Source organism: Enhydra lutris, unplaced genomic scaffold (assembly GCF_002288905.1).
Source record: "Enhydra lutris kenyoni isolate GAN:26980312 unplaced genomic scaffold, ASM228890v2 scaffoldscaffold59, whole genome shotgun sequence".
Taxonomy (NCBI): domain Eukaryota; kingdom Metazoa; phylum Chordata; class Mammalia; order Carnivora; family Mustelidae; genus Enhydra; species Enhydra lutris.
The window spans coordinates 4,305,875-4,333,320 of record NW_019154143.1 but is presented as its reverse complement, the minus strand read 5'-3'; the positions used below and the strand labels follow the sequence as shown (position 1 = coordinate 4,333,320).

Below are 27,446 nucleotides of genomic sequence, written 5' to 3'. Positions count from 1 at the left end.
AACCAGGAACCTTTGTGTGGCTTGAAGCAAATTACTTCCTGTCCATGCCTTGTTTTCCTCTCTGCCTCTTTTGAATTGATTTCTAAGGCTCCTAATTGAATGGCTTGTGCCCCTCAAACCTGCCGCTTCTCTGGTTTGTATCATCAGGGTACTTACTTTGCCACTAGATGGCACTAATATACCTTTGAACCCAGTCACCCCTGCGTTTTTAGGATCTTGGGTGTGAAGAAACCTTGGAATTTTTGCTTCATCAAATCCCTATTTAACAATTGGGTGACTGAGACTCCGAGGTTAAGTTACTCCAAGCCTCTTGAATCCCACTCACCTGTCTTCCCCTCTATTCCACTCTTCTTCCAGGGGGCTTTGTGAGAGGAACTCAGAGAGAAACCTCATTCTCAACCATTCTTGTCCTTTGCTAATTATTTTTAAAATAATTTTATTTTTTAAAAATATTTTATTTATTTATTTGACAGAGACACCGCGAGAGAGGGAACACAAGCAGGGGGGTCGTGGGAGAGGGAGAAGCAGACTTTCCGTCAAGTGGGGAGCCTGATGTAGGGCTCGATCCCAGCACCCTGGGATCATGACCTGAGCCGAAGGCAGACACTTAACAACTGAGCCACCCAGGCACCCCTATTTTAAAAATAATTTAAAACCATTCTTTAAGTTCATATATCTTCACATTCAAAATAAGTAGTTGTCCTGCTTTTGTGTTTCTGTATTGGCACCCTCAGAGAAACAAGCTAGACTGTCAGCTTCTGAAGAGGATTGCCCTACCGATAACTAGCCTGCCTTCACAGTTCGCTCTGGAATAAGCTCTACAGATATCCCAGTCAGCTTCTCTGCCCGATGATTCTCTGTCTCTGTGCCTGCCCAGTCCCTTTGATAAGAGGTTTGCCTTTCAGCTCTTCCCTGCACCTGAATATGGTCAAACCTTGTGCTTCATCAGTGTCCACTTGCCTAAAGAGAGCTTTGAGGGGATAGACTCCAGTTCTTAAAAAATTGATCTGCTGAATTTTCCAGCCCCTGTTGACTGAGTTCTTTTGTTCCCCTCTCACTGTATTGGTGACAAAGATGGTATTGCCATCAGTCTTGGCTGTATGTGGGCAGAATGGTACAGTGGGAGGCACTGTGGCCACGTGGAGAAGACATGGGCTCTGCGCTCCCATTGACTGGGTCAGGTTTCTCCTGTGTCGCTAACTGACTTTGTTACCCCTTATCATCTCTCTAATGTGAGGGTACTGTTTACTACCTTGTGAGGCTCTTGTGAGGAAGCAATGAGGTAATGTGTGGAAAGTTCCCGGTATCCATTCTTGGCACACATTGTACATGCTCATTAAGTGCTAATATTCTGATTGCTATTGTATAGAGAGAAATAGGAGAGACTATAGCATATGAAAGGTAGGAGCCTAAGGGAGGGTCTCAGCCAGAAGAAGTAGATTTTTTTTTTTAAGATTTTTTTTTTTTAAAGATTCTATTTATTTATTTGACAGACAGAGTTCACAAGTAGGCAGAGAGGCAGGCAGAGAGAGAGAAAGGGAAGCAGGCTCCCTGCTGAGCAGAGAGCCCAATGCGGGGCTCGATCCCACGACCCTGAGACCACGACCCGAGGTGAAGGCAGAGGCTTAACCCACTGAGCCACCCAGGCGCCCCTTAAGATTTTATTTTTAAGTAATCTCTATACCCAGTGTGGGGCTCACAGTCACAACCCCAAGATCAAGAGTCATATGCTCCAGCGACCGAGCCAGCCATGTGTCCCAAGGAGCTAGATCTTTACTGAAGAAAGAAGGGAGGGATGCAAGGCATGCTGGGGTCTTTGTCAATGTTTTGTAGAAACCGTGTAGAACAGTGCTGCCCAGTGTGCTGGCCACTAGCCAGTCTGGCAGTCGAACACACTTGAAATGTAGCTAAAGTCAAAACTGAGATGTGCTGTAAGTGCAGAATACATAGCAGATTTCAAAGACTTGGTACGAGAACCATGAATATGAAATATTTCAATAATTCCGCATACTGATACCATGTTGAAATGACACTATTTGGATTTGTAGAGTTAAATAAAATGTCACTAAAATTAATTTCACCTGTTCCCTTCTACCTTTTAAATGTGGCTTCTAGAAAATGGGATGATACTAACATCATATCCCCCCGTGATTGCACTCAACTGGAAGGTAGAGGTCTCTGGGATTCAAGCATATACAATTTTAATTTGGGGAATTATCCTTGAAGTTTTTTTGAGGCTTTTGATTTTTTTCTTTTATGATATTCTGTTCTTAAGAGCATGACCTGAATCAAGATGCGAGTCACTATTGGGAGTAATAGTTTTAAGTAATAGTTTAAAATGAAGAAAGTAAGAGGCACCAAATATTCTCCTTAATCCTCCAAATTCTGAGGACCTCAATGGAAAAGCAAGGTATGAATACATTATTTATGGTTTAGTGGGTCAGCCAAAAGCAATTAGAAGATCTTAGAGTTTGTTTTTTAAAAAGCCATTTCATGATTTCAAAGAATAGGGTGCGTGCAAGTCATCTCCTATGTAATTATATCTTATCAACAGATGGAATCTACTAGCAATTAATGATCCTAGAATTTTCCTTCAGATGCAAATTATTAAAACAACAACACAAATGCCAAGAGTGGAAAAAAAAAAAAAAGAGAGCCATAATACTATATATCAAATTAAGTCATCTGCCTGATTTTCATTAAATTTATTTTGGTTTTAAGACACTGGTTAGAAAACATTGGCTTGTTTCAAAACCTTAAAGGTAAATAGTAATCTTATCACCAGCTTGTTTTAGAGTGTGAGTAATTGCTAATTTTAGACATTTGTAACCTTTGTCTTTACAGGTGGATTGAAAAATAAAGAGCTTTATTTACATCTTGAATTTACATCTTGAATTTACACTTGCTTTTTCTTTTCTTTTTTTTTTTTTTTAAATAACAACACATGGGAAATAGTTTTGTGGAAAGTTTGTTTGCAGAGAGCAAGCACGACACCTGCATTTTGAGAACTTTGAGGGCAGTTATCATTGTTCTTGCTTTAGTCCCAGGGTGAGGTATCCCTCCTTCCAAGTAAACTTGTGATCACAATTCATGGGATATAAGATGCCATCAGTTGTAACAGGCACATTTATTTTAAGTGCCACCTTGTATAAAAAAATGCCTCCAATAAACTCTGACAAGGGGTCAGATCTATTTCAGAGATGTTAAATGGTGAAAAAAAGGTGTACCTTGTATCTGATGAACTATAACACACAGATGTTGAAACTTGCACCTTGGTTAGAAGTTAGAGAGCTTGTTTTATGTATCATTTCTAAGTTAGCATCAGACTCTAGGCCCGCTCAGAACGTGTCATCAATGAGGGTGGTTTGGTCTCTCCATTCTGTAAATAATTGACAGAAGGAAGGTGTGATGAGGTCATTTTTCAGTTTCTGGTAGTCCCTTGATTTGAAAAAGTGAACTTCTAACTTCACTTCAACCTGGTATCTCTAGCATTCCCCCCTCCCCCCAAACACACACCCACCCCCTTTTCAGCCAGTACCTATCCCTCGAACAAAATCTGTTCTCCATAAAGGCTCCTGATAGCAGTTATTTATAGCCTCTCCTGAATTCAAGGCGAAGTGTTAAATTGCCCAGGGATGTTTGCTTTCTAAGCCTTATCTCTAATTATCGGCTAAAAATCTTTATCTGCTTAAAAACCATTCAGGTCTCAACTAGCCATATGGAACACGTTTTGTAGAAATGGCTGGTGGAGGAGGGGTGTGTGGGCCGCGTTCCCCACTGCCTCCACAGAAGGACAGATAACAGAGCACCTCACTTCCTTTCCCACCCTGAAGGGTGCCACCAAACCTGTCTGCCCGCTCCCTGCCTTTGTCCTGCGAGTCAGCCAGCAGCTCAGCCGCCTTCTCCTGCTGCCCTTGCTAACTGTATCCGAAAGGAAAGCAAACTTGACCCCCACCGCTGCATTTCTGACTAGTTTCATTGAATTTTTATCAGCTTTATCTTCCTTTTGATAGAAGCTATTGAATTTTAAGGAAACACTGTGATATGAAGAATTCTGTTGTAATTTCAATAGCTACTTCCTAATTCACCTGTTTTTTTCTAAATCTCTCTGCTAACACATCTTGCTGACTCAAGTTGGGCTTTCCATTTTCAACGGGCTGTTCGGTAATCCAGATTCCCAGCCTGCTTTCTCCAAATTATTTTCAGGCATGCCTAAGCAGATACGTGAGTTGCTCATGGTTAAACTGCGGAATTGTTTGTGGTCTGACTTGAAAGCAAGAGTTTTTCTCCTTCTCAAGTTTGTCATACATTTATCCTTTGTGAATCTGCTGATACTGTGATAGTTGACACTCAGTAAAAAGTTTAGATGAATCCCGCATTCGTAGTATGAGGGTTTATAGACAGAGCTCTGGATGGCATTCATGGTGTTTTGTTAACACAAAGAGTGGTCTTTCTCAGGAAAGATGTGCAGTGATACTGCACATGCTTTTGGTGTTGTGTTAGTTTTGAAAATTATGTGAAAAAATTCACCACCACCACTTCCCAAATGGAAATGAATGTAAAGTGTAAAATAAATATCCTATAAATATCTCTATGTGTTTGAATGACTTTGACTTTTTATCCTTGCAGCTGGGGGTGTGGTTTTCTCTTGGCTGTGCCTATTTGGCCTTGGAAGACTACAGAGGTTCAGCGAAGGCATTTCAGCGTTGTGTGACTCTCGAACCCGACGTGAGTTTGCTCTGTCTGCTTTCCTTCTCACAGCCCTTCAATATTCTCTCAGTTACTTGGATTATACTGTAGTTCAGAATAGCAATTCCTGTGGGCATATAGTTTCAGTTCTACAAGATAAGTAAGTTCTAGAGATTCGCTGTACAACATGGAGCCTGTGGTTAACAGTACTGTGTTGTATACTTAAAATTTTGTAGAGAGGGTAGATCTCATGTTAAATGTTCTTCTCTCAAAAAAAAAAAAAAGATAAAAGAAGGCAAAAAATTCGAATTTTCTATTATTTTATGTTAAAATGAAAGAACAGCAGTTCTTTTTGTGTTGGAAGAAAGTATACCTTTGACAGAATGTCCCACCTTAAGGTAAATGATTTATAAATCTAGAAATAAGTTTCTTATAATAGCTAAGTTATTTATGGGAATAATTTTGATACAAGTTTTTTAGGCAAAATTATACTTACCTGAGGTATATAGCAAAATATCACATCTATTTTGTCATTCAGTAACATGTGCTGCCTATGTTAATTGCATTCCTAGAAAGTTCTTTTCGTTTACAGTCTTTTAATATTTAATAGTTTTACTGAGATGATAAATAATTCACATCCCATATAGTTCCTCCATTTAAAGGAGGATTTCTTAATATATTCAGAATTATGCAACCATTGCCACAATCAATTTCAGAACATTTTATTATCATAAAAAGAACCCCCTGTACTCATTAGCAGTCACTCCTCATTTCTTCCAAACACCTTCCACTCCCCACCCTCCGCCTCCTGCCCCAGGCAACCACTAAAGTACATTCTATCTCTAGATTTGCCTATTCTGGACATCTTGTATAAATGGAATCATATGCTCTGTGGTCTTTCGTGGCTTCTTTCACTTAGTTCTGTGTTTTCACAGTTCATCTATGCTGTTGCTTGTATCAGTACTTCTTTCCTTTTTATGGTCAAATAATCTTTTATGTGGGTATATCACACATTACCTGTTTGATTATCAGTTGATGGACATTTGGATTGTTTTTACTTTTTAGCTATGATAAATTAGGTTGCTATGAACAGTCATTTACAAGTTTTTAGGTGGACATACTTTTCTCTTTCTCTTGGATACGTACCTCCTAGTAGAATTCCTGGGTACGTTAGCTCTGTGTTCAGAATTCTGAGAAACTGCCAGACTGTTTTCTGAATCACCATTTTACACACCCACCAGCAGATGTGCGGGGTCCCAGTTTCTCGGGATCTTTACCAGCACTTGCTATCACCTGTCTTGTTGATTCAAGTCATCCAAGGAGGCGGCATCTCATGGTGGTTTCATTTTCCATCGCCCTGACAGCTAGCAATGTTGAGCATCTTCCCATGTGCTTATTGGCCATTTGTGTCACATCTTTGGAGAAATGTTTATTGATATCCTTTGCCCACTTTTTAGATCGGGTTAGTTGTTTTTATGTTGAGTCATAGGAGGTTTTTTTATACATCCTGGATAGAAGTCTTCATTATTGAATATATGATTTGAAATTTTTTCTCCCATTCTGTAAATTGTTTTTCACTTTCTTGATAGTGCCTTTTGAAGTACCACAGTTTTTAGTTTTGACGAGGTCCAACTTACCTGTTTTTTCTTTGTAGCACATGTCTTTGGTGTCATATGTAAGAATACGTTGCCAAATTTAAGGTCATGAAGTATTACCTCTGTCTTTTAGAGTTGTATTGTTTTAGCTCTTACATTTATGTCCAGTCTGCTGTTAAATCTGTTCATTAAACTCATCACACTACCTGTGGTGGTGCATGTTGGCTAAACTTATGGTGATCATTTCATAGTTTATACATATATAAAATCATTATGTTGTACACCTGAGAATAATCTGATATTATTTCTCAAATTAAAAACTCTACACATCATTTCAGATGATTTTTTTTTTTTTTTTTAGTTCAAAAACTTTCTTTTGGTCCTTTTTATAGTTTTCATGTCTCTGCTAAGATTCCCAAGTTGTTCCCTTATTATGTTCATGCTTTCTTCATATCTTTGTTTGTATTTATAATAACTGTTTTCAAGTCCTTGTACTCCCAACATCTCTTTCATTTCTGTGTCTGTTTCTATTGACTGATTTTTTTCTTTGGTTACGGATGCATTTTCTTATTCGTTTGCATGTCTACCAATATTTTTTATTGTATCCTACACATCGTGGATGCTATGTTGTTGAGTTTCTGGGTTTTGTTGTTTTCCCTTAAGGAAGGTAGAGCCTTATTTTAGCATTTGGCTAATTTACTTGTGGATCAGTTTTATTTTAAACCTTTGTTAGGGTTGTAATCACCCTTCTTTTACGATACAATACAGCTCTTGGTGGTTTTGGTGGTTGAACTTAACACCATTTGTGAACAGTAAGAGTTCCCCACTCCGGTTGGTTGGAAATTAAAAAGCTCCTAGCATTGTGTGTCCTTCAGAATTTCCATTACAGCTCATGGCTCTCTGGTAGTTGCCCTCTGCCTGGCCTCAAGTTTTACCTGGCACTTATATAGCTTAATATTCAGCCAAGGACTTTAGGAGAAACTTATTGATGTTTCTGGAGCTTATTCTCTGCACAGATCTCACTTCCCTGTTTTTTGCCCTGCAAGTTCTGGCGAGCTTTTGAGTCCTGAACTCTGGTCTCTTTCTTAATCCCAGCAAGACTTGCTGTGCTTCTTTTGGTTTCTACCTCTCTGTACTGAGCCTTGAAAGTGCCTCTAGATGGAGGTATAGGTTGATTGTTGAGACCTCTCTCAGTTTACCATCTCTCAAGGGTCATAGCCCCATGCTGCTTGTTGTGTGACTTTTCAAAAACAATTCCCTAAATTTTGTCCAGCTTGTAGCTTTTTATGGTAATAAGCCTAGTCTGGTACTAGCTGTGCTATGTCTGCAAGCAGAGGTCCATTGCCACTTAATTTTTAAATCACACATATGAACTTGAAAACTATATACTCTATATTTTATAAAGAGCTGAACAGAGAGGAACAAACATAATTCATATCATTCAACATTTATGTAACGGCTTTATTTTTGTCATTGCACAGAGGAATAGGTAGAGAAATACATTTGATTGATGAAATACTTAGAAATAACACTGGAGAACACATACTCCTTTCTTCTCCTATCTGATGAAGGATGATGGTAAAATAGCAAAGGCTTTAAGATATGATAAATAATATTCTGCATCACCTTGGATTTGTAATAAATCTATATACTGTGTAAATTATATTGCAGATTATCCTGTTACTTTGGAAATTTAAATTTGGAAATCTTAGCTAAATTCCAACTGAGTGCTATAATAGTTATATCAGTTTGTTGAGTACTTTTGTTTTAAATTATAAAGTTAAGTTTAATTTATTTCATTTTCTCATATACCTTAAACATACCTTATGAAAATTGTGATTGTAAAGTGCACCTCTTGGACTAGAAAAACATGTTATACTTTGGGTTGTAGGAACTATTTTATTACCTAAATTAGAATAGCCTATAACTGAGTTCTCTATCATTTCAGAATGCTGAAGCTTGGAACAATTTATCAACTTCCTATATCCGACTAAAACAAAAGTAAGTACATCAAACAAATATGAAGAACTCAGTTTCCAAAATGAACAAGATTTTCTTCCACTGAACTTAGTGCCTTTACTCCTTTCCCCCAGGCCCATCCATACCTTTATATTATAATGACTTACTATAGCCATTTGAATTCTCAATGTAGTTTATTTTTCTAAAGCATTTACTGTGTAATAAAATAAGAAATATTATTTGGAATCTTCATTTGATACTGACGTTTTGCATCCTAAATTCCATTACACGATAAGAGGATGCATACCTGTAGTTGGTCAACTCAATTGGTGTATTCTTCTTGATTGCTTGCTGTGTATTGGGTATTACTGAGAAATATAAGTGTGAACTAGTGTCTTCAGGAATTATAGATTTAAAAAATAAAATATCAGGCTGTGTTATTTTAGAAGTCGTGCATGGTAAATATCAAGTGGGAAATAGAAGGAGAGCTATAATAACCGTACGTGATATTTGTAGAACCCTCATTCTATGCCAGACACTGTGTGTGGGTCTCAGAAGAGAGAAGGATTATGGTCCTGGTTCCAAAACTCCTCTGAGAGAATGCTGGACTCAAGCTAAAATTTGAAGAAGGGGTCGAAGGGACAGAGGAGAACCTCTCAGGCAAAGGGAAATGTGACACATGCAGAGCGACCTACACCAGCCGTGGATTATAGTGAGGTCTGTAGAGACAGAGAAGGTTGGAGTCAAATTGCAGTGTGTTCTGATGATCTGACTAACAAGTTGAGATCGTCCCTTTGGCAGTAAGATGCCAGAGCTTTCAATGGGGGCAGTTTCATGAAGAAAGAAGCTTTTGGGGAAGGTTTATCTGGTGGCGGTGTGAGACAGACTAGAGAGGAAATTGGGGGCTGGAAACCCAGTCAGGAGACAGCTGTTGTAACAGTCCAGGCGGGAGATAACTAGTCTGGAAAAAAAGGGGCACATGCCAATTTATAAAGGGGACAACCAACTGGCCTTATTGACTGGCCATAAAAAGCAGAAGAAAGGGAAGAGACAAAGATTGGTATTGCCAGAGTTTTAGCAAATGAAGGAGAGGATGGATCTGTTTCCATTTTCATTTGGCCTTATTTTCAAGCCTAATTTAATTTTTCTTTGTGGATTCACAAGATACTTCTGAAGATATCATTAAATCCACATTACATTGAAATGCTTCTGCTGCTCTTGGATGACAAACTACATAAATAAAGTACTGTTTTTTCTACTGCACTCTTTGGAAAATAGTATTATGTTCCTGATTGCAAGTGATTGTGTTAAAATTCCCTAGGGACCTTTTGGTTTAAAGCAAGGGGCAGGGGAAATCCCTGTCATAGTTGTAGAGTGATCTCAGTGGGTTTTTCTGGTAACCCTGATAACTCTGTATGTAGTGAGGCTTTTGATACTCTACCTTGTTTTCCAGCCCATTAACCCTAAGAATTCCGCTTTCCCTCATAGGGGGTACTGCGCATTGTTCAACTTCTTTTCGGTGCTTTCTGGTCTTTCTGCAACTCCACAAATAGGTTTTTGTGTAAAAGTGGGGTTGTAAGGTCAAAGGTGAATCACCACTTTATTCTTGCCTTTTTGCTCTTTCCTTTCTTTGCTGCGGTTCCAGACATAGCTCAGTTTTGACTCATGAGATTGTTACATCAGGGGTAAATTATGACCGCTTCTCTCAAAAGAATCCTGTCCATGCCTAAGAGGGACCCTTTAACCATCTTGTCCCTTTGCTCTCCCAGGGTTCTTCACTAACATGCTCTTTTTGCTATTTCATCTGGCTCCCCAGGCATCGTATCCCTGCCAGTCCTTTGGGAAAATCTTCCATCTTTAACTTTTATAGCACAGTGTCACGACCATTGTGGGCTCGATAAGTGAATCCTGAACTGAAGATCCTTACGAAGAAGCCACACTTAGGAAAAAGGAATTCATAGCAAAAACTTCAAGGCCAGGAGATTGTGGTCAATGGATGAGAGGACATGTAGGACAAAGGATAGTCCTCCTGCCTAGACTGGTGCCTGTCAAGTTCTGTTCCAACAGGCCAGCCTCACCCACCCCCATGCAGATGGGAGAACTGCAGTCTCGGTCTACGACTGCTGAGGGCAGTTGTTACGTGGGAGATGGGAGTAGGGAGCGGAACCAAGAAAGGGAAAAAGATACACCACACACACACACATACACACACACACACTCTCTCTCTCTCTCTCTCTCTCTCTCTCTCCCCCCGAACAATTTAAGGCTAAATTTGAAGAAGGGTTACAGCAAGGGTACCTTCATTTTTAACTCTGAAAGATGGTGGGCCAAGGGATAAATGAATCAGTAGGTTCCATAACCACTTTAGGTAAATTGTTTAATGTAGAGAATAAAAAAATTAAACTGCAGTGAATTGGCTGCTAATGAGAAGACAAAAAGGACTTGACCGTAAGGACGTTATTGTGATTGGTACCATAGGTATATTAGAAATTGATTAAATGCTTCATGGAGTGATTCTCAGAGCAATGGCCTGGGATGGCCAGAACAATCTCCATTATCCCCTCCAAAATTTGCCTTAAAGTCATGGATGGGGAGATGCCGCGTTGAAACACAGTGGGACTCAGCAAGGAAACGGAGGTGGACCTGGTAGTCCTAAATTAACAAACTCAAAATGGCTTTGGAAAAGGAGATTGACAGCATACATTTGAAGAAGGTTACTGTAATTGTCCAGTGAAATATTCATGTTCCATAAAGGAATTATAATCTTGTCCGGACAGGGGAGTAAAGCATTAAGTATCTTTTTGTTTGCTGAGATGTTAAACTTTTAGAAAAGGTGACATGAAGTTCTGTTGATTCCCTTGTTGGTATCAAGTTTTAATAGTCTTTTTCTCTTTTCTGAAGTGGCTTGTATAAGAATTCCTTGATGGTTTGGTATGCCTTTTCTGTAAAATTGCCTACCTTTGTTTTAATTTTAATTGATTTATTTGGCTTTCTGTTTCTTTAGCTCATTTGTATAATTTGTTCATAGCATTCGCTTATTTTTTTTTCAAAAAATTACCAATGTTATTTGTGCCATTTTCTTTTATTCTAAATGGAATTTAGTTACACATTTGTCTCATTTTTTTCCTAAAAGCCAGCTTTTGGTTTTGTTAATCATTTCTATTCTTTTGTTATATTTAATTTATTATTTTCTTCTTTCCTAAGTTTGGTTTTTTCTATAATGTTAAGTTGAATGTTTTTACTAATTTATTGTCATTATTTGTCATAAATGCACTTAAGATCACAAATTTCCCTCTAAAAATACTGCTTTAGTTATGTCCTGCAGTTGGTGATATATAGTATTTTCAAAATTCTAAATATTTTTTATTTTCTAATATGAATCTCTTTGTTTCCTCACTGTGGTTTCCTTTTCTTTTCTTTCTTTCTTTTTTTTTTTTTTAGGAGTGCGTCTTTAAGTTTCCAGGCATATATATACTTTAGCTATTTACTGTTGATTTCTTATTTAATTTTGGAGACTATGGTCAGTTATACTTTTTTTCCACAAACAACTAGTAATTTTTGTTCTCAATAATTTGTTAAATATAATGACATATTTCATCAGTTTCTGTTCTCACTATTGATCATTTATTGTATCCCTTTCTTTCTGTCTGAATTCCCTTTTATTTTTGCAAGAGAGGGTCCTTCAGTAGTTCTTTTAAGTTAGGGGGAGTAGATGATAAACTTAGTCCTTGTACATCTGGAAGTGTTTGACTTCTCATTTACTCTTGAGTAGTAAGTTTAGCTGGTTATAAAATTTTAGGCTTGACAATTATTTTCATGCAGTGCTTTACATGTACTAGTCTGTTGTTTTCTACATCTTTTGTTGCTAATGAAATATCTGCCATCCTCATTGTCATTCTTTTGTAGGTTTTAGGATTATCTTTATGTTTTGCAATTTCATACAATATACCTAGGTGTTGTTTGTCTTTATTTATAAAATTTGGTACAAAAGTATACTTTTGATCATAGAATTTCCATCTTTGTTCAGTTGTGGGAAATGCTCAGCTCTATCTTTTCAAATACCTTGTCCTGACATTTTCTGTATCTGTTTATGATGGCAATGTCTATCAAATGTATGTTTGAGCCTTACCTCTCATACTTTCCTCTCCTTATTGCTCTTTTATTTTATTTTTTTAAAAGATTTTATTTATTTATTTGACAGACAGAGGTGACAAGTAAGCAGAGAGACAGGCAGAGAGAGGAGGAAGCAGGCTCCCCACTGAGCAGAGAGCCTGACGTGGGGCTCAATCCCAGGACCCTGGGATCATGACCTGAGCTGAAGACAGAGGCTTTAACCCACTGAGCCACCCAGGCGCCCCTCTTTTATTTTTTAATCTGCATTCCTTTTGGATTTCTCACTATTGCTTTCTAGTTCATCAGTTTTCTCCTTGTGTGCAGTCTAGTGTTCTGTCCCCTATTGAGGTTTTGTTTGTTTGTTTGTTTGTTTCAAATGTCTCTTTCAATTCCAAAATTTCCAACTGGTTTTTATTTACATCTCCCTGTCCTTGTTTCATTTCTACCTGTTTATGTTTTGCAATTTCTTGCTCCTTTAAAATTTATATTTTATTTATTTATTTTTAATTTAAATTCAATTAACGTATAGTGTATTATTAGCTTCAGAGGCAGTGATTCATTGGTGCCGTATGAGCCCCTTTAAAATTTTAAAAAAACTTTGTAGGGAAATTTGAGGTGGTTTGGGGTTGTTTGGGTCTCAAATTCTGTTTATTAACATGAGTGACTAAGGACTGACAGGAAGTTCACATTAGCATTTTATGCCTGAAGCTATGGTTTCTTTAGCTATGATTATTCATTATCATTCTCTTTAAAATCTGACCTTCAACAGAGAAAAAGCTTTTAGAACTTTGCAAGAAGCTCTCAAGTGCAACTATGAACACTGGCAGATCTGGGAAAACTACATCCTCACTAGCACTGATGTTGGGGAATTTTCAGAAGCCATTAAAGCTTATCACCGGCTCTTGGACTTACGAGACAAATACAAAGACGTTCAGGTAAAATATTCATATTTTGTTTTTTCAACTTGTGATTGATGTTAGTGCTTAATTATATGATTGTGATATTGACTAAATATGTATTTGGTTTTGATTGTGGTTTCTGGCACAGGGCTCCAAAAACCTTTGGAATTTCCTAAGCAAAGACAGCCGTAAAGGTTTCTTGAGTTGTGTTAATGAGGTGACTTTTGGAAAGCACTAAGGATGGGAATGATTGCCAGGGTATCAACCATGTGATTAGAGGGTTGGAACTCTCATTCCCATAACCTCCACTCCTCTCCCCCCATGACCTCTTGGGAAGGGAGTGGGTGTGGAAATTGAACTCTGTCACCAATGGCAGTGACTTAATCAGTCATGTCTGTGTAACTGAGCTTCCAAAAAACCCCAATAGGATAGGGTTCGAAGAGCTTCTGGGTTGGGGAACACATGGAGGTGCCAGGAGAATGGTGCACCCCGAGAGAGCATGCAAGCATCGTGCCCTTACCCATATACTTTGCCTTATGCACTTCTACCATCTGGCTGCACCTGAGTTACATCTTTTCATAATAAACCAGTAATCTAGTAAGTCAAATGTTTCTTAGAGTTCTGTGAACTTACTGCTCTAGCAAATTAATCAAATCCAAAGGGTGGGGTTTGGAACCTCCAGTCTCTAAAGTATAAGGGACAACCTGGACTTGGGGCTGGCATATGGAGTGGGGAGGAGGAGGGATTGGCAGTCTTACAGGACTGAGACCTCCATCTGTGGGATCTGATGCTCTCTCTGGGGAAATAGTGTCAGAATTGAGTTGGTAGTGTGGGGAACCCCCCAACCCTGCATGCTTGTGTGTCCCGTCAGAATCGGTGACCAGGGACGCCTGGGTGGCTCAGTGGGTTAAGCCGCTGTCTTCGGCTCAGGTCATGATCTCGGGATCCTGGGATTGAGTCCCGCATCGGGCTCTCTGCTCAGCAGGGAGTCTGCTTCCCTCTCTCTCTCTCTCCCTGCCTGCCTCTGTCTACTGTGATCTCTCTCTGTCAAATAAATAAATAAAATCTTTAAAAAAAAAAAAAAAAAAAAAAAAGAATCGGTGACCAGATTCATCTGAGTGATACAAATTGTTTCCTTGACTATACATAGGAAAATTTTGTTAAACACATGTGATATATAAAATGAGCATTTTTTTTTCCTCTAGTTGAATATTCTTCGTTACATATTCTGACATTCCAATGTCAAATATGTCTGTGCAGTCATAGACTGAATGTTATTGTGACTCAATTAAGAGTATTTGATATGTGGTTTATGTACATACAGTCAGCTTGCAGAAATGAAATAGAATGATGTTTGTTGTGATTTATTGCTTTGGTTATCTCAATGGAATAGCTGGAGTAAGTCCCATACTCGTTTATTCACTCATTGAACAAGCATTTATTACATACTTTCAGATGTTTTGAACAATACGGAAATGAAGACTAACGTTTTCTTTGCAGTGTTTAGTGAAATGGTCCTCTTGGTGAGATGAAGTCAGAATGGTTAAGTCTAACACTGTACAAAAAAATATTAGATCCTTTCAGAAAACACGGGAGACTTGAAGCCATTGTGTTTGTCATCTTGTGGTTGTACACAGACAAGGCTGTGTAGACGCCTCGGGGTTACAAAGTCAGGGGGCTTAAAAATACAACACTTTATTTGCATTAATCAGCACATGCTATTTAAAATGATGACGTTGAGGGGCACCTGGGTAACTCAGTCGTTAAACGTCTGCCTTCGGCTCAGGTCATGATCCCAGGGTCCTGGGATTGAGCCCCACATTGGGCTCCCTGCTGAGCAAGAAGCCTGCTTCTCCCTCTCCCACTCCCCCTGCTTGTGTTCCCTCTCTTGCTGTCTCTCTCTCTGTCAGATAAATAAATAAAAATCTTTTAAAAAAATAAAATGATGAAGTTGAAATTATGAAAAAACAAAAATAACATCTGACATATGACAATACCTTACTGTATTGTCCGTACTCCAGCTGTTCCAAAATTTACCTTATTTGGGCCCTGTCCTACGGCCCCAGCCCTCGACCTGGTTGCACAGTCTTGCAAGCTCAGCCATATGACTGGCCGTGTTACTTCAAGGCTCAGCTTCTGGGCCATTCACTTGAAAGATCTTTGGCTTCGAGCAGAAAGATGTACCTACTTTCAGGACATATGTTGACCCCTTTGAATCAGCTCTCTTTTTCTTTTACCCTTCTGTCCTTTCTAAATATTGTATATTGACCTTCTATTATAGAAAGAAGGGACTTGAATTCTATAGCATAAAGATCAATTAAAACATGAATGGAGGCAGAGCTGAATTTTACATCCGAGAGAAGCTAGGAGCCCTGGCAGATCTGTTTGCGTGGTTTCCTGCCAGTCCTCTAAACAGAGCTGAAATTCTCGGTGGGGGCAGTTCTTTCTCTTCTACACTTAGCCTGTGGACAAAGGGTACAGATGAGGCTCTGAACAGATCTTGGTATGCTACCAAACCACCGAGGATGGGGCAGAGATTCCAAAGTGCTCATCTCCTATTTACTTCAACTGTAATTTTTTAAAAGATCCTTCTTTACTAGAAAGCATTCTGAAGCCTGTTTCTAAAGTCTCAGAGAGAATGTAAATAGTTTACATTGGGAGTTTATTCCATTTTATACTTGAAATAAATTCTGGGTTCCTTTTCTTTCACATTTTACAGTTGTGCACAAAACATTCAAATCCGGCACTCCTCATTTAGACACCACCACTGGCTCAATCCCAGCACTCTTTAGAATTACAAACCGTCAGAGCAGGAAGGGACCCTAAAGGAGTCCTGTAGGCTCAGCTGAATAAACCACACACACATCAGAAGGGGGTGTGAAGTCCTGGAAGGGTTGATTCTCCCAAGTTGTCGCCCTGCCATTATTGATCCTAGGGATGTCGTGTCTGCCTGAGGTGTCTGAACACTGACTCCTTCGTCAGTCTCATCCCATTAATCTTCTCTCATGTGTCCCTGGTCTCTAACTAATCTGGTTTTCTTTCTGTTGCCGGTGGAATTCCCCCTCTGAATCCATATTTTAACTCAACAGCAATCCTTCAGATCTGCTGAGGATTAGTAATAATTGACTTACCAGATTGGCTTTTTGGATTATACTGGTCATCCTTCTATGCTTGGCACTCTTGGAGTTGGTTTTATATAAGGAACCCAACAGAAGAGGTTCAGTCCCCTCTTCTGTGAGAGATGGACTTGGGTGGTTATGGTACATGAGCATCAAAGTGGGGGGGGGGGTCTTTTCTGTTTTCTCTCTCACTTATTCTCCTGTGCTTTTCAAGGCACATAAAGCAGGTCAAGGTGGGGCGTGGTAGAGTTGTAATAACTACCATGTATTGAGGGCTGGCTGTGTGCCAGACACTATTCTAAGCACTTGATGTGTATTAACTAATTTCTCATCTTGGCTTTGTGGGATAGATTTGGACATTCATAAGCTATGTTGGACTCTGGAACATATGTATGTATCTTCCTGCTTTGTTTTAAGGAAGCTAATGCTATCAAAATAACTGTTCAAAGATTGTTCTGGAAGCTGTTATTTCCACATCATAAAGAATTATAAAGTCATCAAGATATTGCTGATTTCAGTTGACTTCCATGTATCAAATATGCCATGTCATCTAGCTATGTTGGACCCGAGAGGACTCTATTCCAAAAGAAAGGCGAGACAAAATGAAACATTTGCTTTACTGAAGATGGTTTAGAGTAAAATAGGTTTAGCCTTGATCTTTCCAGTCTCTTGTAATTAAGTTAGCTGGAAATGTATTGAGAATCTTAAGTTTTTATTCTGTCTCTACTCTTCTCCCACCATTCCCAGCTTAGGAATCTCCTTCTCTCTCAGGATGGAAATGAATTCTTACACATGTCTTAAATAATACTGGTGTATTTGAGTATCTGTAACTGTATGGGGAGGGAAGTGATACTTAGAATAATATATTGGTAGTCACAGTGACAGATACCAAGGAGAAAACTCTGGCAAAAATAACCTGTGTTTGATTCTGAAGATGAAACTTTCAGTTGCTGATTTTGCATGTTGTATGCTGAAACTAATTCATTGGAATTGTAAGAACACATGGTTAGAAATCCTTCAGGAGGCTTGCCTGAAAAATAATGAAGAGACTCACACAATAGTGTATTCTGTGGAATTCTGGGCAATTCTCAGTCAATACAATTCATTTTGAAGTAAAAATGTTTTTGTTTTTTTTTTAAAGATTTTATTTATTTATTTGACAGACAGAGATCACAAGCAGGCAGAGAGGCAGGCAGAGAGAGAGGAGGAAGCAGGCTCCTTGCTGAGCAGAGAGCCCGATGCGGGGCTCGATCCCAGGACCCTGAGATCATGACCTGAGCCGAAGGCAGCGGCTTAACCCACTGAGCCACCCAGGCGCCCCTTGAAGTAAAAATGTTTTTTCTTAAGTTTTTAATGAAGACCTAAAGAGGAAGCAAAGCTTATTTAATGTGAAGAATGATTCTATAAAAAAAGATTACTTTTTTTCTTTCCATTTATCCAACCTTAGAACGAATGCATAGAGATGCATTTTGAGCATTTTTCAGAAAAGGAGAAAAAAAAAAGTCTTAAGAGAAACCCCACTCTACCCCCCACAAACTTCTTGTAACACAAATTGAGATATTTTGATTGAACTTTTATCTTAGATTTTTCAAACATATTTTGGTGTTCATGGAGCTTTTCACTCCTTCCAGCAAAACTAATCATGAGGAATTTTTACCCATGGAAAAAAATCACGTTCTGATTTCCATTTAAAATTCTAATCCTGAACTAAAGTGACAATTTTTGGTTTTCTAAAGAAAATTACTAGGATTTAGTTTAAATTTATGGCCAGCTAAGCAACAAGTGTTGGCCAGGATTCTGAGAAAGAGGAAGCCTCGTGCACCGTTGGTAGGAATGCAAACTAGTGCAGCTACTCTGAGAAGCAGTATGGAGATTCCTCGAAAAGTTAAAAATATTGCTACCCTGTGATTCAGTATTTGCACTACTGGGTATTTATCCTAAGAATACAAAAACACTGATTCGAAGGGATAGATACAACAATGTTTATTATAGCAGTATTTTCAATAGCCAAATTAGGGAAGCAACCCAAGTGCTCATCGATAGATGAGTGGATAAAGAAGATGTGGTATTTGTGTACACACACACACACACACACACACACACACACACACACACACTGGAATACTATGCAGTCATTAAAAAGAATGAACTCTTGCCATTTGCAAAAACATGGATGGATTCTAGAAAGTGTAATGCTGAGTGAAATAAGACAGAGAAAGACAAATACCATATCATTTCACTCGTATGTGGAATTTAGGAAGCAAAAAAAATGAACAAAGGGAAAAAAGGAGACAAACTAAAAAACAGACTCTTTTTTTTTTTTTACGATCAACCAGAACAAGAATTTATTAATAAGTAAAATTTATATACTCAGAAATGAGTGCATAACATGTCTTTTTAAAATTATCAGTGAAAGGTCTTAGAATTCAGCATTTTGATTTTTAAAATAAAAATGTATAGATGGACTGACTAGGAGAATGGAGAACACCGAAGACAGCATCACTAAGTGGAAGTTGAAATTGATGACTTGTCATAGAACACAGCCCTGGGGAATCTACTGATATTCCTTAAAGACAGTTGTGTTCTTTGCCTTTTCTACCTGTTGAAAAAACAGACTCTTAACTACAGAGAACAAACTGATGGCCACCAGAGGGGAAGTGTCAAGCGACGGGTAAAATAGAGGAAGGGGATTAAGAGTGAATTACCGTGATGAGCACTGTAATATGTGGAGCTGTTGAACCCCTATAATGTGCACCTGAGACTGGGTAACACTGTGCATTAACTACACTAGAAGGAAAATAATTTTAAACAATTTCTAGCCAGCTAGTATTTTAATCTAGTTTTCCTCTCACTCTTCCTTTGTTCCCCAAATTCAGAATATGAAACATTCCTCCGTTTGTACAACACTATTTCATCTGCACACGAATATTTCAGTGAGTTTGAAATTAGTTTCTATAAGACTTAAGTGGTTTTAGAAACAAGGGCAGCTTTGGAGTTCTCGAGACTTCCTTCTTGTACCCCCACTTCAACACACAGGGTTCCCAGCAACTGTTTCTGTTATGAGAAATATTGCTTGTAAACAGAGCTCTTTGAATGGCACTTTTGAAGATGTCTTAAGGCTCTTAGCTTAATGTTTACATTTGGATTTGGAGAAATATTACTGAGAACATAACATCCAGATAACCAGCAACTTGCTCAGGCCAAATTATCATCTGGAGCACCCTGTAATGGAGAAATAGTCACAGATAATGTGGCAGGACCTGTTAATGGCTTTCCTTACAAGTGTCTTAGAATGCTGGTGGCAGTGTTTAGTGTCTGGCAGGTGTGGGGAGAATTGCTCTGTAGTGATGTCATTATCATGGAAGGACAGACTTAAAGGCTATTGATGGACTTGGTCTTATTTAGCTTCATGGAATATTTCTGTCTGTCATCATGCTTTATTGCAATTAGTCAGTATGGACTAAGACAATTGATAGGTTGTCTGGAATATTTTTATCTTGGCTAAAAAAATTTTACTTCATTTGACGCTACAAGTTTAGCAAAGGGTGTTTTTCAAAAATCTCATATTCTTATTTTTGACACTACCAGACCTCATTCTATTTTAGTTTGCTTAAAAAATTTATTTATGTATAGTTCTTTATAAATGTGGTTATTGTCATTTTAATAGTTTCTGTTATGTGTGTGTACATGTGTAAATTTATAATCCTTTTAATACAGATGTAGGACGTTAGCTACAAATTATTCTGTATTTTTCAGTATTTGTAATAAAAGGAGTACTATATCACTTTCTCCTTTTTCTGTGTCCTAATTTTGATTAATGCGTAGCCTAGTAAAACTTAGGAATGCTTTTTGTCATAATACATATTTATGTTTATGTCTAAGCTCTATATATTTTAGTTACAATAAAATAAAATTTCATATTCCTTCATAATTAGTCTCTGTTCAGTTTTCCAGGTACTTACTATTGTGAATAATGCCATGAGTATCCTTATAGATAAATCCTTGTGTATAGCCATGCTTTTTTCCTCAGGGTAAATTCTAATGTTGATTTGTTAATTTTTTTTATTTTTTCTTTTTCTCCTCCCTGCCCCCCCCTTCTTTGATGACTGGGGCGATCATTTCAGGGAAAGAATTTAAGTATTGCAGTATTACACCCCATTTGCTATTTATAAATGGAAGAGGAGGGGAAGGGGATTAACATATATTAAGTGCTTGTTATGTTTCTGGCACTTACCATGGGTTATCTTTTATAGGGCATTCAGTATTTTCAGGTGGATACTAAATATTTCTCATTTTACAGTGGATGAATGTGACACATAAGGAGGTTATATAATTTGACCAGCCATGTCAAATTATATGGTCATAGTAGGAACCAAAGACAGGAATCACATCTAGGTATGCCTGTTTTTCTCCTTTGTATCATGTCTTAAAGTCTATGGGAAAGTTTATGTTAAAAAAAAAACAAACCATTTCTACATTATATAAGTGAGTATGTGAACTACATATGACAAAGTTTTTAAAAATTGGGGCATGGGGGGTACCTGGGTGGCTCAGTTGCTAAAAAATTGGGGCATAATTTACGTGTATTAAAATGTATAGATCTAAAGTGTTAGTTGATGTGTTTGGATCATTCTGTATTCTTATATAGCCAATACCCAAAACAGATAAAGTACATTTTCATCACCACAGAAAGTCCTCTTTGGCCCCTTTCCAGTCCATTGTACCACCACTCTTTACCCCCCAGGCCAGGCTACTGCTTTCTGATTTCAGCAACATCGTTATCATTTGGTTTTTCTTAAATGTCATATACGGAGAATCATATACAGAGTGTTCTTTTATATTGATGTTGTTCTTTGTGTGGATTTCTCTTTGGTGTTTTCTTTGGGAAGTGGGGAGGTGGTGTTGATGGGCACTGGGGCAGCCTGCCAACCAGACTGTGGTCCTGCAGCGAGTGGCGGCTAGCTGTTGCCTGAAAGAAAAGAGGGGATAGCGTGGATAGATCTTACACAAATTATATTTGTAAAGTCAGTATTATTTCCATTTCTTTTGCTGAGGTATCTGCAGCTTAGCAAGGTGAACTAGTAAGTCTCATGTTTCAGAGCGAGCAAGTGGTCTTAAAGCCAGGACTTGAAGCCCAAAGTCTGGTCTTTTTAACCTAAAAGCCTGGGCATGCCTTTCCCACAGTCGAAGACATTTCTTTTTTTTCCCTGAAGACGTGAAAAAGCAAATATTAAACTGCCTACCTCACTGTGATAACCAAGGTTTGGGGAAGCCAAGGGTCGGGGTTATCAGACCAGGAAACAGAGCAAATCCTGTGAAGCGCTCCAAGTGGAGCAGGGAGGTAGCCAAGCCGGGAGGCGGAAAATGGCTTCACTCCTGGCCTGGAGCCCTCCTGGAAGTTTCTGTGACCGGCCTTCAGGCAATCCCATTCCTTCCGGCTTTGGAGACCTCCAGAATGCAAAGGGCCAACACCTTGTGCTTTCGGCCAAGATTTTGGTGAGACTTGGCCAAGGATTCCAAGGTTAACATTGGGGAAGGGGATGGTTCGGGCTTTCTCTTTGTGGGGATTTCTCAGCGTGTACGTTGGAATCACTGTTCGTCCATGTGAGGAAACATGAACTCTCCTCAGGGTCTGGAGGTGGCTCCCCACAGTCATTCTCTGCTGCCGCCTCCCTTAGGCACAGTCTGCGACAGAGGGGAGAGAGAGGCTCAGGATAGAGAATAAAGTTCTGGCTCACCTAAATGAATGAGAGATGTGAGTGAGGGATTAAGAGGTCATTGTGGGGCATCCGGGGCCTGGCGTTGGTTTGGGGACGATGTGAGGAGCTTTAGGGCTGTTTATAGCGATGAGAATGAAATCCCTCTAAGCCTCCAGGCTTAAAAAATACACTTAGATTATTTTATGATACATCAAATGAATTCCAAATGGACTAACTCTATGCAAACTCTTTATTCATCTCATAAAAAAAATCAGGAATAGAAATGGATACTTCCCAAATTTTCTGAACTTTAAAGCAATAAAAGAAAACTTGAAAGAATTTTTATGACCACATTTAAAAAGTATGTGACGGAATATTTGTAACAAATAAGAAAGATTAAAAGCTAATAGTACTCTTATTATATAAAGAGCTATTATCTGCTACAGGAATGAAATGTGACAGAACAGTGGATTCAGAAACAGACTCAAGTAAGTTATGAGAATATGGTCCATGATAAAGATGACATTTTAAGTCTGTGGGATAAAAATAGAATATTCAGTATGTATTGGGATGGTTGGCCAAGCATCTGGAATAAAAAACTAAAGCTCTGCCTCACTGCTTACACTAAAGCAAATTCAGTTGCATCAGATACTGAAATTGGAGTGCCTGAGAACGAGGATGACATTGTAGATACAAGCAGAGATTCTGGGGGTAGACAATCCGGGCTTGCAACCCACCTCCGCCCACCTGCAGCCCTACGGCCTGGGGGAACTTAATCGCTTTATGCCTCACTTTTGTAAGATGGGGATGAAAATAGTGCCTGCCTCTCGAGGACTGTTGTGAGGAGTAAAGGAGTTGATCTGTGGAAAGGGCTTGGAACAGTGCTTGGCACATACAGGTGTTCTGAGTGTGGCCACTTTCATCTTCGTCATCATCACCAAAAAAGTTAAAACCATAAAAGCAATGAAAGAAAAGAAAGTATGGCAAATACTTTTTATAAGCTTGGGGTTGGAGAAACCATTTTTAATCGTGACGCAAAAGCCATACCCCAGGAAAGAAAAGTTTGAGAGATTTGATATTTGAAACTTCTACACATGGGGAAAGGATGCCGTTGGAGTGGGGTGCCAGAGGTCACCATCCCTAGAAGGGACAGGCTGTGAGGTGACAGCTGTTCATTTGGTGCTTCTTGAGCTAAACCTGGAAGATGATTAGGAGAAGCTGGGGAAGTGCCCTGGGGAGAGACTGTTTCACTGATTCCGGTATTGTCTGGGTCTTTCTACTCAACACTCCCGGATTAGTCTCCTGCAGCTGCTCTAACAAGTTACCACAAGCATGGTGTCTCCAGACAACAGAATTGTATTCTCACCATTCAACTCTGGAGCTGAGAAGGCCTGAAATAAAGGCCGTGCTCTCTCTGAAGGCTGTGGGAAATAGTCTTCCCCTGCTTCCTCTGGGTGCTGGTGGCTCCTGGCATTCCTTGGATTGTGGTGGCGTTGCTCCTGTCTCTTCCTCTTCCCCTGCTTCTGCACTACCTTCTCCGTCCTCTCCTCTTCTTAGAAGGATGGTAGTCACTGAACTTAGGACACACCCGAATCTGGTATAACCTCTGTTTGTTTGTTTTTTAACCCTGACAACCCCAACCCCTAACCCTGGTATAACCTCATCTTAACTAATTATATCCACAAATTATATCTGTTTGAAAGAAGATCACATTGTCAAGTTCTGTTTAGACATGAAATTGGGGAGGAAGCAAATTCACCACAGCTGACCCGCCACAACTGTTGAGCTCCCTTTTCAGGGAGAAGGCAGTGCCTGTGAGAATAGCGGGCTTGGTAGACGCCGGGGGTGCACCCGACACCCAGCTTCACCTCACTGGGGCGGTTGTGGTGGCAGAGGTGACATGCACAGAGCCACACCAAGGCCAGAGATGTCGCCCCTCATCATGCCTTGCCTTTAGCCAACAACACCAGATGTTTAAACATGTGGAAGTGATGAAGGAGATAGTAAGAATAGGGAGGAGGGAGTGGATAGAAAATTAAAGCTTTTCAGATAGAACTCAGTCATATGCAATTTTGAGAGAGAAGTCCAGAATCCCCTGCCATGGTGGACAAACTAGGATTTCTCTTTTTTGTTCAAGTCCAGTATCTTAGTTTCAGGTGTACAATACAGTGACTCAGCATTTCCGTCCAGCACCCGGCGCTCGTCACAAGTGCCCTCCTTCATTCCCATCATCTGTTTCACCCATCTCCCTCTGCCACCGCCCTCTGGTGACCATCAGCTTGCTCTCTGTAGTTAGAGTCTTGGTTTTTCTGTCTCTGTCTTGCAAAGTAGAATTTCTAAGAAGGATCCACTGTTAGGCTTTAGGAGATTGTGATGTGATGATCAGCAACACTGTGAAAAAGACTTGTGTATGTGGATATGCACATTCTGGAAAGAGGGTTCTGAACTCTCATTAGATTAGCCACGTGGGTGTCCAGAACCTCAGGAAAGTAAACACAGACTGAAGAATCATCTTTGGAGTAGACCGTTAGGATTAGTTTTCAGTTAAAAAGGCTAGTTGGTTATAATCACTTATAATCACTGTGGTTTTTCTAGAGAAAGCTTCTAGAACTTGTGCTACATGACAAGTGGGACAATACTACCGAGTGCATTTATCTGTTGCTCTGGTCTGTGAACGTCCTCAGTGCCTTCCAAGTGCGCAGGAGTAACTTGTGCACAGCCACATCCCCCAGCTGCCACCCCATTTCTCTGCGGCATTTTAGCTCGGGAGGAGAAGCGCCTTCCATGGGCTCCACTTGCCCTCCTCCCGGCCTCTTGGAGCCCAAGCCGATGAGGCTTTCTCTCCCCATCTGCTGAACTGCACTGTTGGCAAGGTCCCTACTGCCACTTCCAGGGGACACTCGTTAGTCCTCAAGTTCTTCAGCCTATTGGCGATGTCGAACCCCACAGATCTCCCTTCCTCCACAAAATGCTTCTTTCACTTGTCTTCCAGAATTTCGAGCTTCTTACCTTACCAGCTGTGGCTTCCTCGTCTCATTGGTGACAGCCAGTGAGACGAACCCCTTTTGGTGACAGCCCCTCCAGGCTCAGCCCAACCTCTGTTTCCTTCCCCGTATGTGCTGCTGCCCCTGAGGTCTCACCGTCACCTTGGGTTTCCTTCTTCTCTTCCCGAGAGTATGTATTAGGGAGACAAGGTAACAAGTTTTCCTCCACACGACCATTTAAATCTTTCTCATGTAGACCATTCATTTTATTTCGTTATGGCTGCACTTTTCAGATGTCTTCTTTTTTTCTCCGTTGGCTCATGATCCCCGGGGGGATTTTGGGTTTCCACTGGTAATACGTGCTGGTGGGAGCGCCTAAGTGGTGCCCTTCCATGTGAGTCTGGACCTTAGGGGAACCTCACCCCTGGGTGCCTTCACAACGGCCACCTCCCACCACCCGCAGGTGGTCTGGCTCCTGAGGAAACCTCCCAGTTCTCTGCCAGGTGCTGCTTTTTTCCCGTGCCCGTGTTGCTGGGTAGCCCTCTAACCACCTCCGCGGGTGGAGGGCCTGCCAGGTGGCCGGGGCTCTGCCCAGCTGTGCCCGCAGGTCCCCGGCTTGCCCTGGGCTGGCGCTGCGGTGTGGCAGTGTCTCTGTGCTGATGGCACGAGGCGTGTAGAGCACCCACCTGTGGACATGGGCACCTGGCAGTCTTCCACCCTCCGCTGCCTTCTCCCCCAGGGCTTCTCACGTGTTTGCTGCTTCTGCCTCAGGTTCATCCACTCTCTCCTTTCTCAAGCTGTGTACGGTGTTGGGTTCAGAAAGAGGAGCCGGCAGTGGATTAGTGCATCAGCTTGTGGGCTGTATTGTTTCCGTAATGAAGATTAACAGTAAAGCCGCTTTCACACTGGAAACAAGTGAGTTCAATACAGATTAAGAAAACATTTAAATAGCTTTAAAAGGAAATACGTTTACTCAGCAAACGTTTAGAGGGAGATTTATTTATTTTTTTTGAAGATTTTATTTATTTATTTGACAGAGAGAGATCATAAGTAAGCAGAGAGGCAGGCAGAGAGAGGAGGAAGCAGGCTCCCCACTGAGCAGAGAGCCCGATGTGGGGCTCTATCCCAGGACCCCAGGATCATGACCTGAGCCGAAGGCAGAGGCTTTAACCCACTGAGCCACCCAGGCGCCCCTAGAGGGAGATTTAAGTGCACTAACTAATGAAAGAAAAAAATACAAAAAAATAGCTGCATATGCCTTTAGTAGAACAAAATGTCAAAGATTTAAAAGATAATGATCTGCTCAGTGCTGGTAATATTCAATGAAATGACACATTTTCATATACTAATGATAGGATCTAATTTGATTTAGCCCTTTTAGAAAGTATCAGAATCACCACCAGAGTCTTAAAATGTTTATTCCTTTGATTCTATACTTCTGTTTCTGGAATTTTTCTTTTCTTTTCTTTTCTTTTCTTTCTTTCTTTTTCTTTTTTTTTTTTTTTTTTTAACAATTTTTCTATTTTTTTAAGTAACCTCTACACACAAGTTGGGGCTTGAACTCACAACCCTGAGATCACCAATCTCATGCTCCACCGAGTGAGCCAGCCAGGTGCTCCTGTTCTGGAAATCTAACCTAGATATGCAGTGAAGTGTCATTTATCATAGTAATAACATCAGTGGCAGGACATGGAAGCAGCGTCTTTATCTGACTGCAGGGAAATTGTTAAACAGACTGCAGTCTGTCAACCCAGTGGAATATTTTGAATCTATTAAAATTATCTATTTTAAAGAGTATATGAAAACATGAAAAAATTCCATGACATAATCGGGAAGATAAGACTGTTTACATAGTATTAAAAAATTTGTGCGTAGTAAAAAAAATAGAAGAAATCCACTGCAGTGTTAGTAGTGTTTGTGTTTGGGAATTTTCTTTTCCCTTTCTATTTTTTATTAGCTCTGATGTCTTGGGGAAGTAACAAAAATAAATAAGTAGAAAAACTACAAAAACCTGTTTGGTTTGGTCTATTCAAGATTTGGCAAAGAAATAATGAAATGATCAAAGTCACTAGTATACATATTTCATAAAAGAAAGGTTTTTCTGGTATAAAAGAATTCATTATTAGAAGGGAAGAAATAACAGGAATAAGGAGCTGTACCTTGTAAATGAACACAACGAATGCTTGAGGCAAGACCCAGGACCTGGACTGTGGGTTCAGATCCAACTGTTCCTTCCCCAGCTGTGTGACCTTGGCCAAGTTACTTGACTCCTCTGTGCTCCAGTGTCTGCATCTGCAGAATGCAGATAATCAGAGCACCTTCCTCACAGGACTGTCAGGAGGATTGTGCCTTCCTAGAGGCCCTGGCTCTCGAGCATGCTCACATGCTC

General features: G+C 39.8%; 1 protein-coding gene across 2 annotated transcripts in view; it reads left to right on the top strand.

Annotated features, from left to right (window-relative positions):
• Nucleotides 1–27,446, top strand: part of LOC111158484 (tetratricopeptide repeat domain 27) — a 176,648-nt gene that overhangs the window by 136,480 nt on the left and 12,722 nt on the right. For both annotated transcript variants that reach the window (XM_022520527.1, XM_022520528.1), the window contains exons 14-16: nt 4,630–4,728; nt 8,233–8,285; nt 13,126–13,291. In XM_022520527.1, coding sequence (XP_022376235.1) covers nt 4,630–4,728; nt 8,233–8,285; nt 13,126–13,291 — 318 coding nt within the window. The remainder of the gene's footprint in view (nt 1–4,629; nt 4,729–8,232; nt 8,286–13,125; nt 13,292–27,446) is intronic.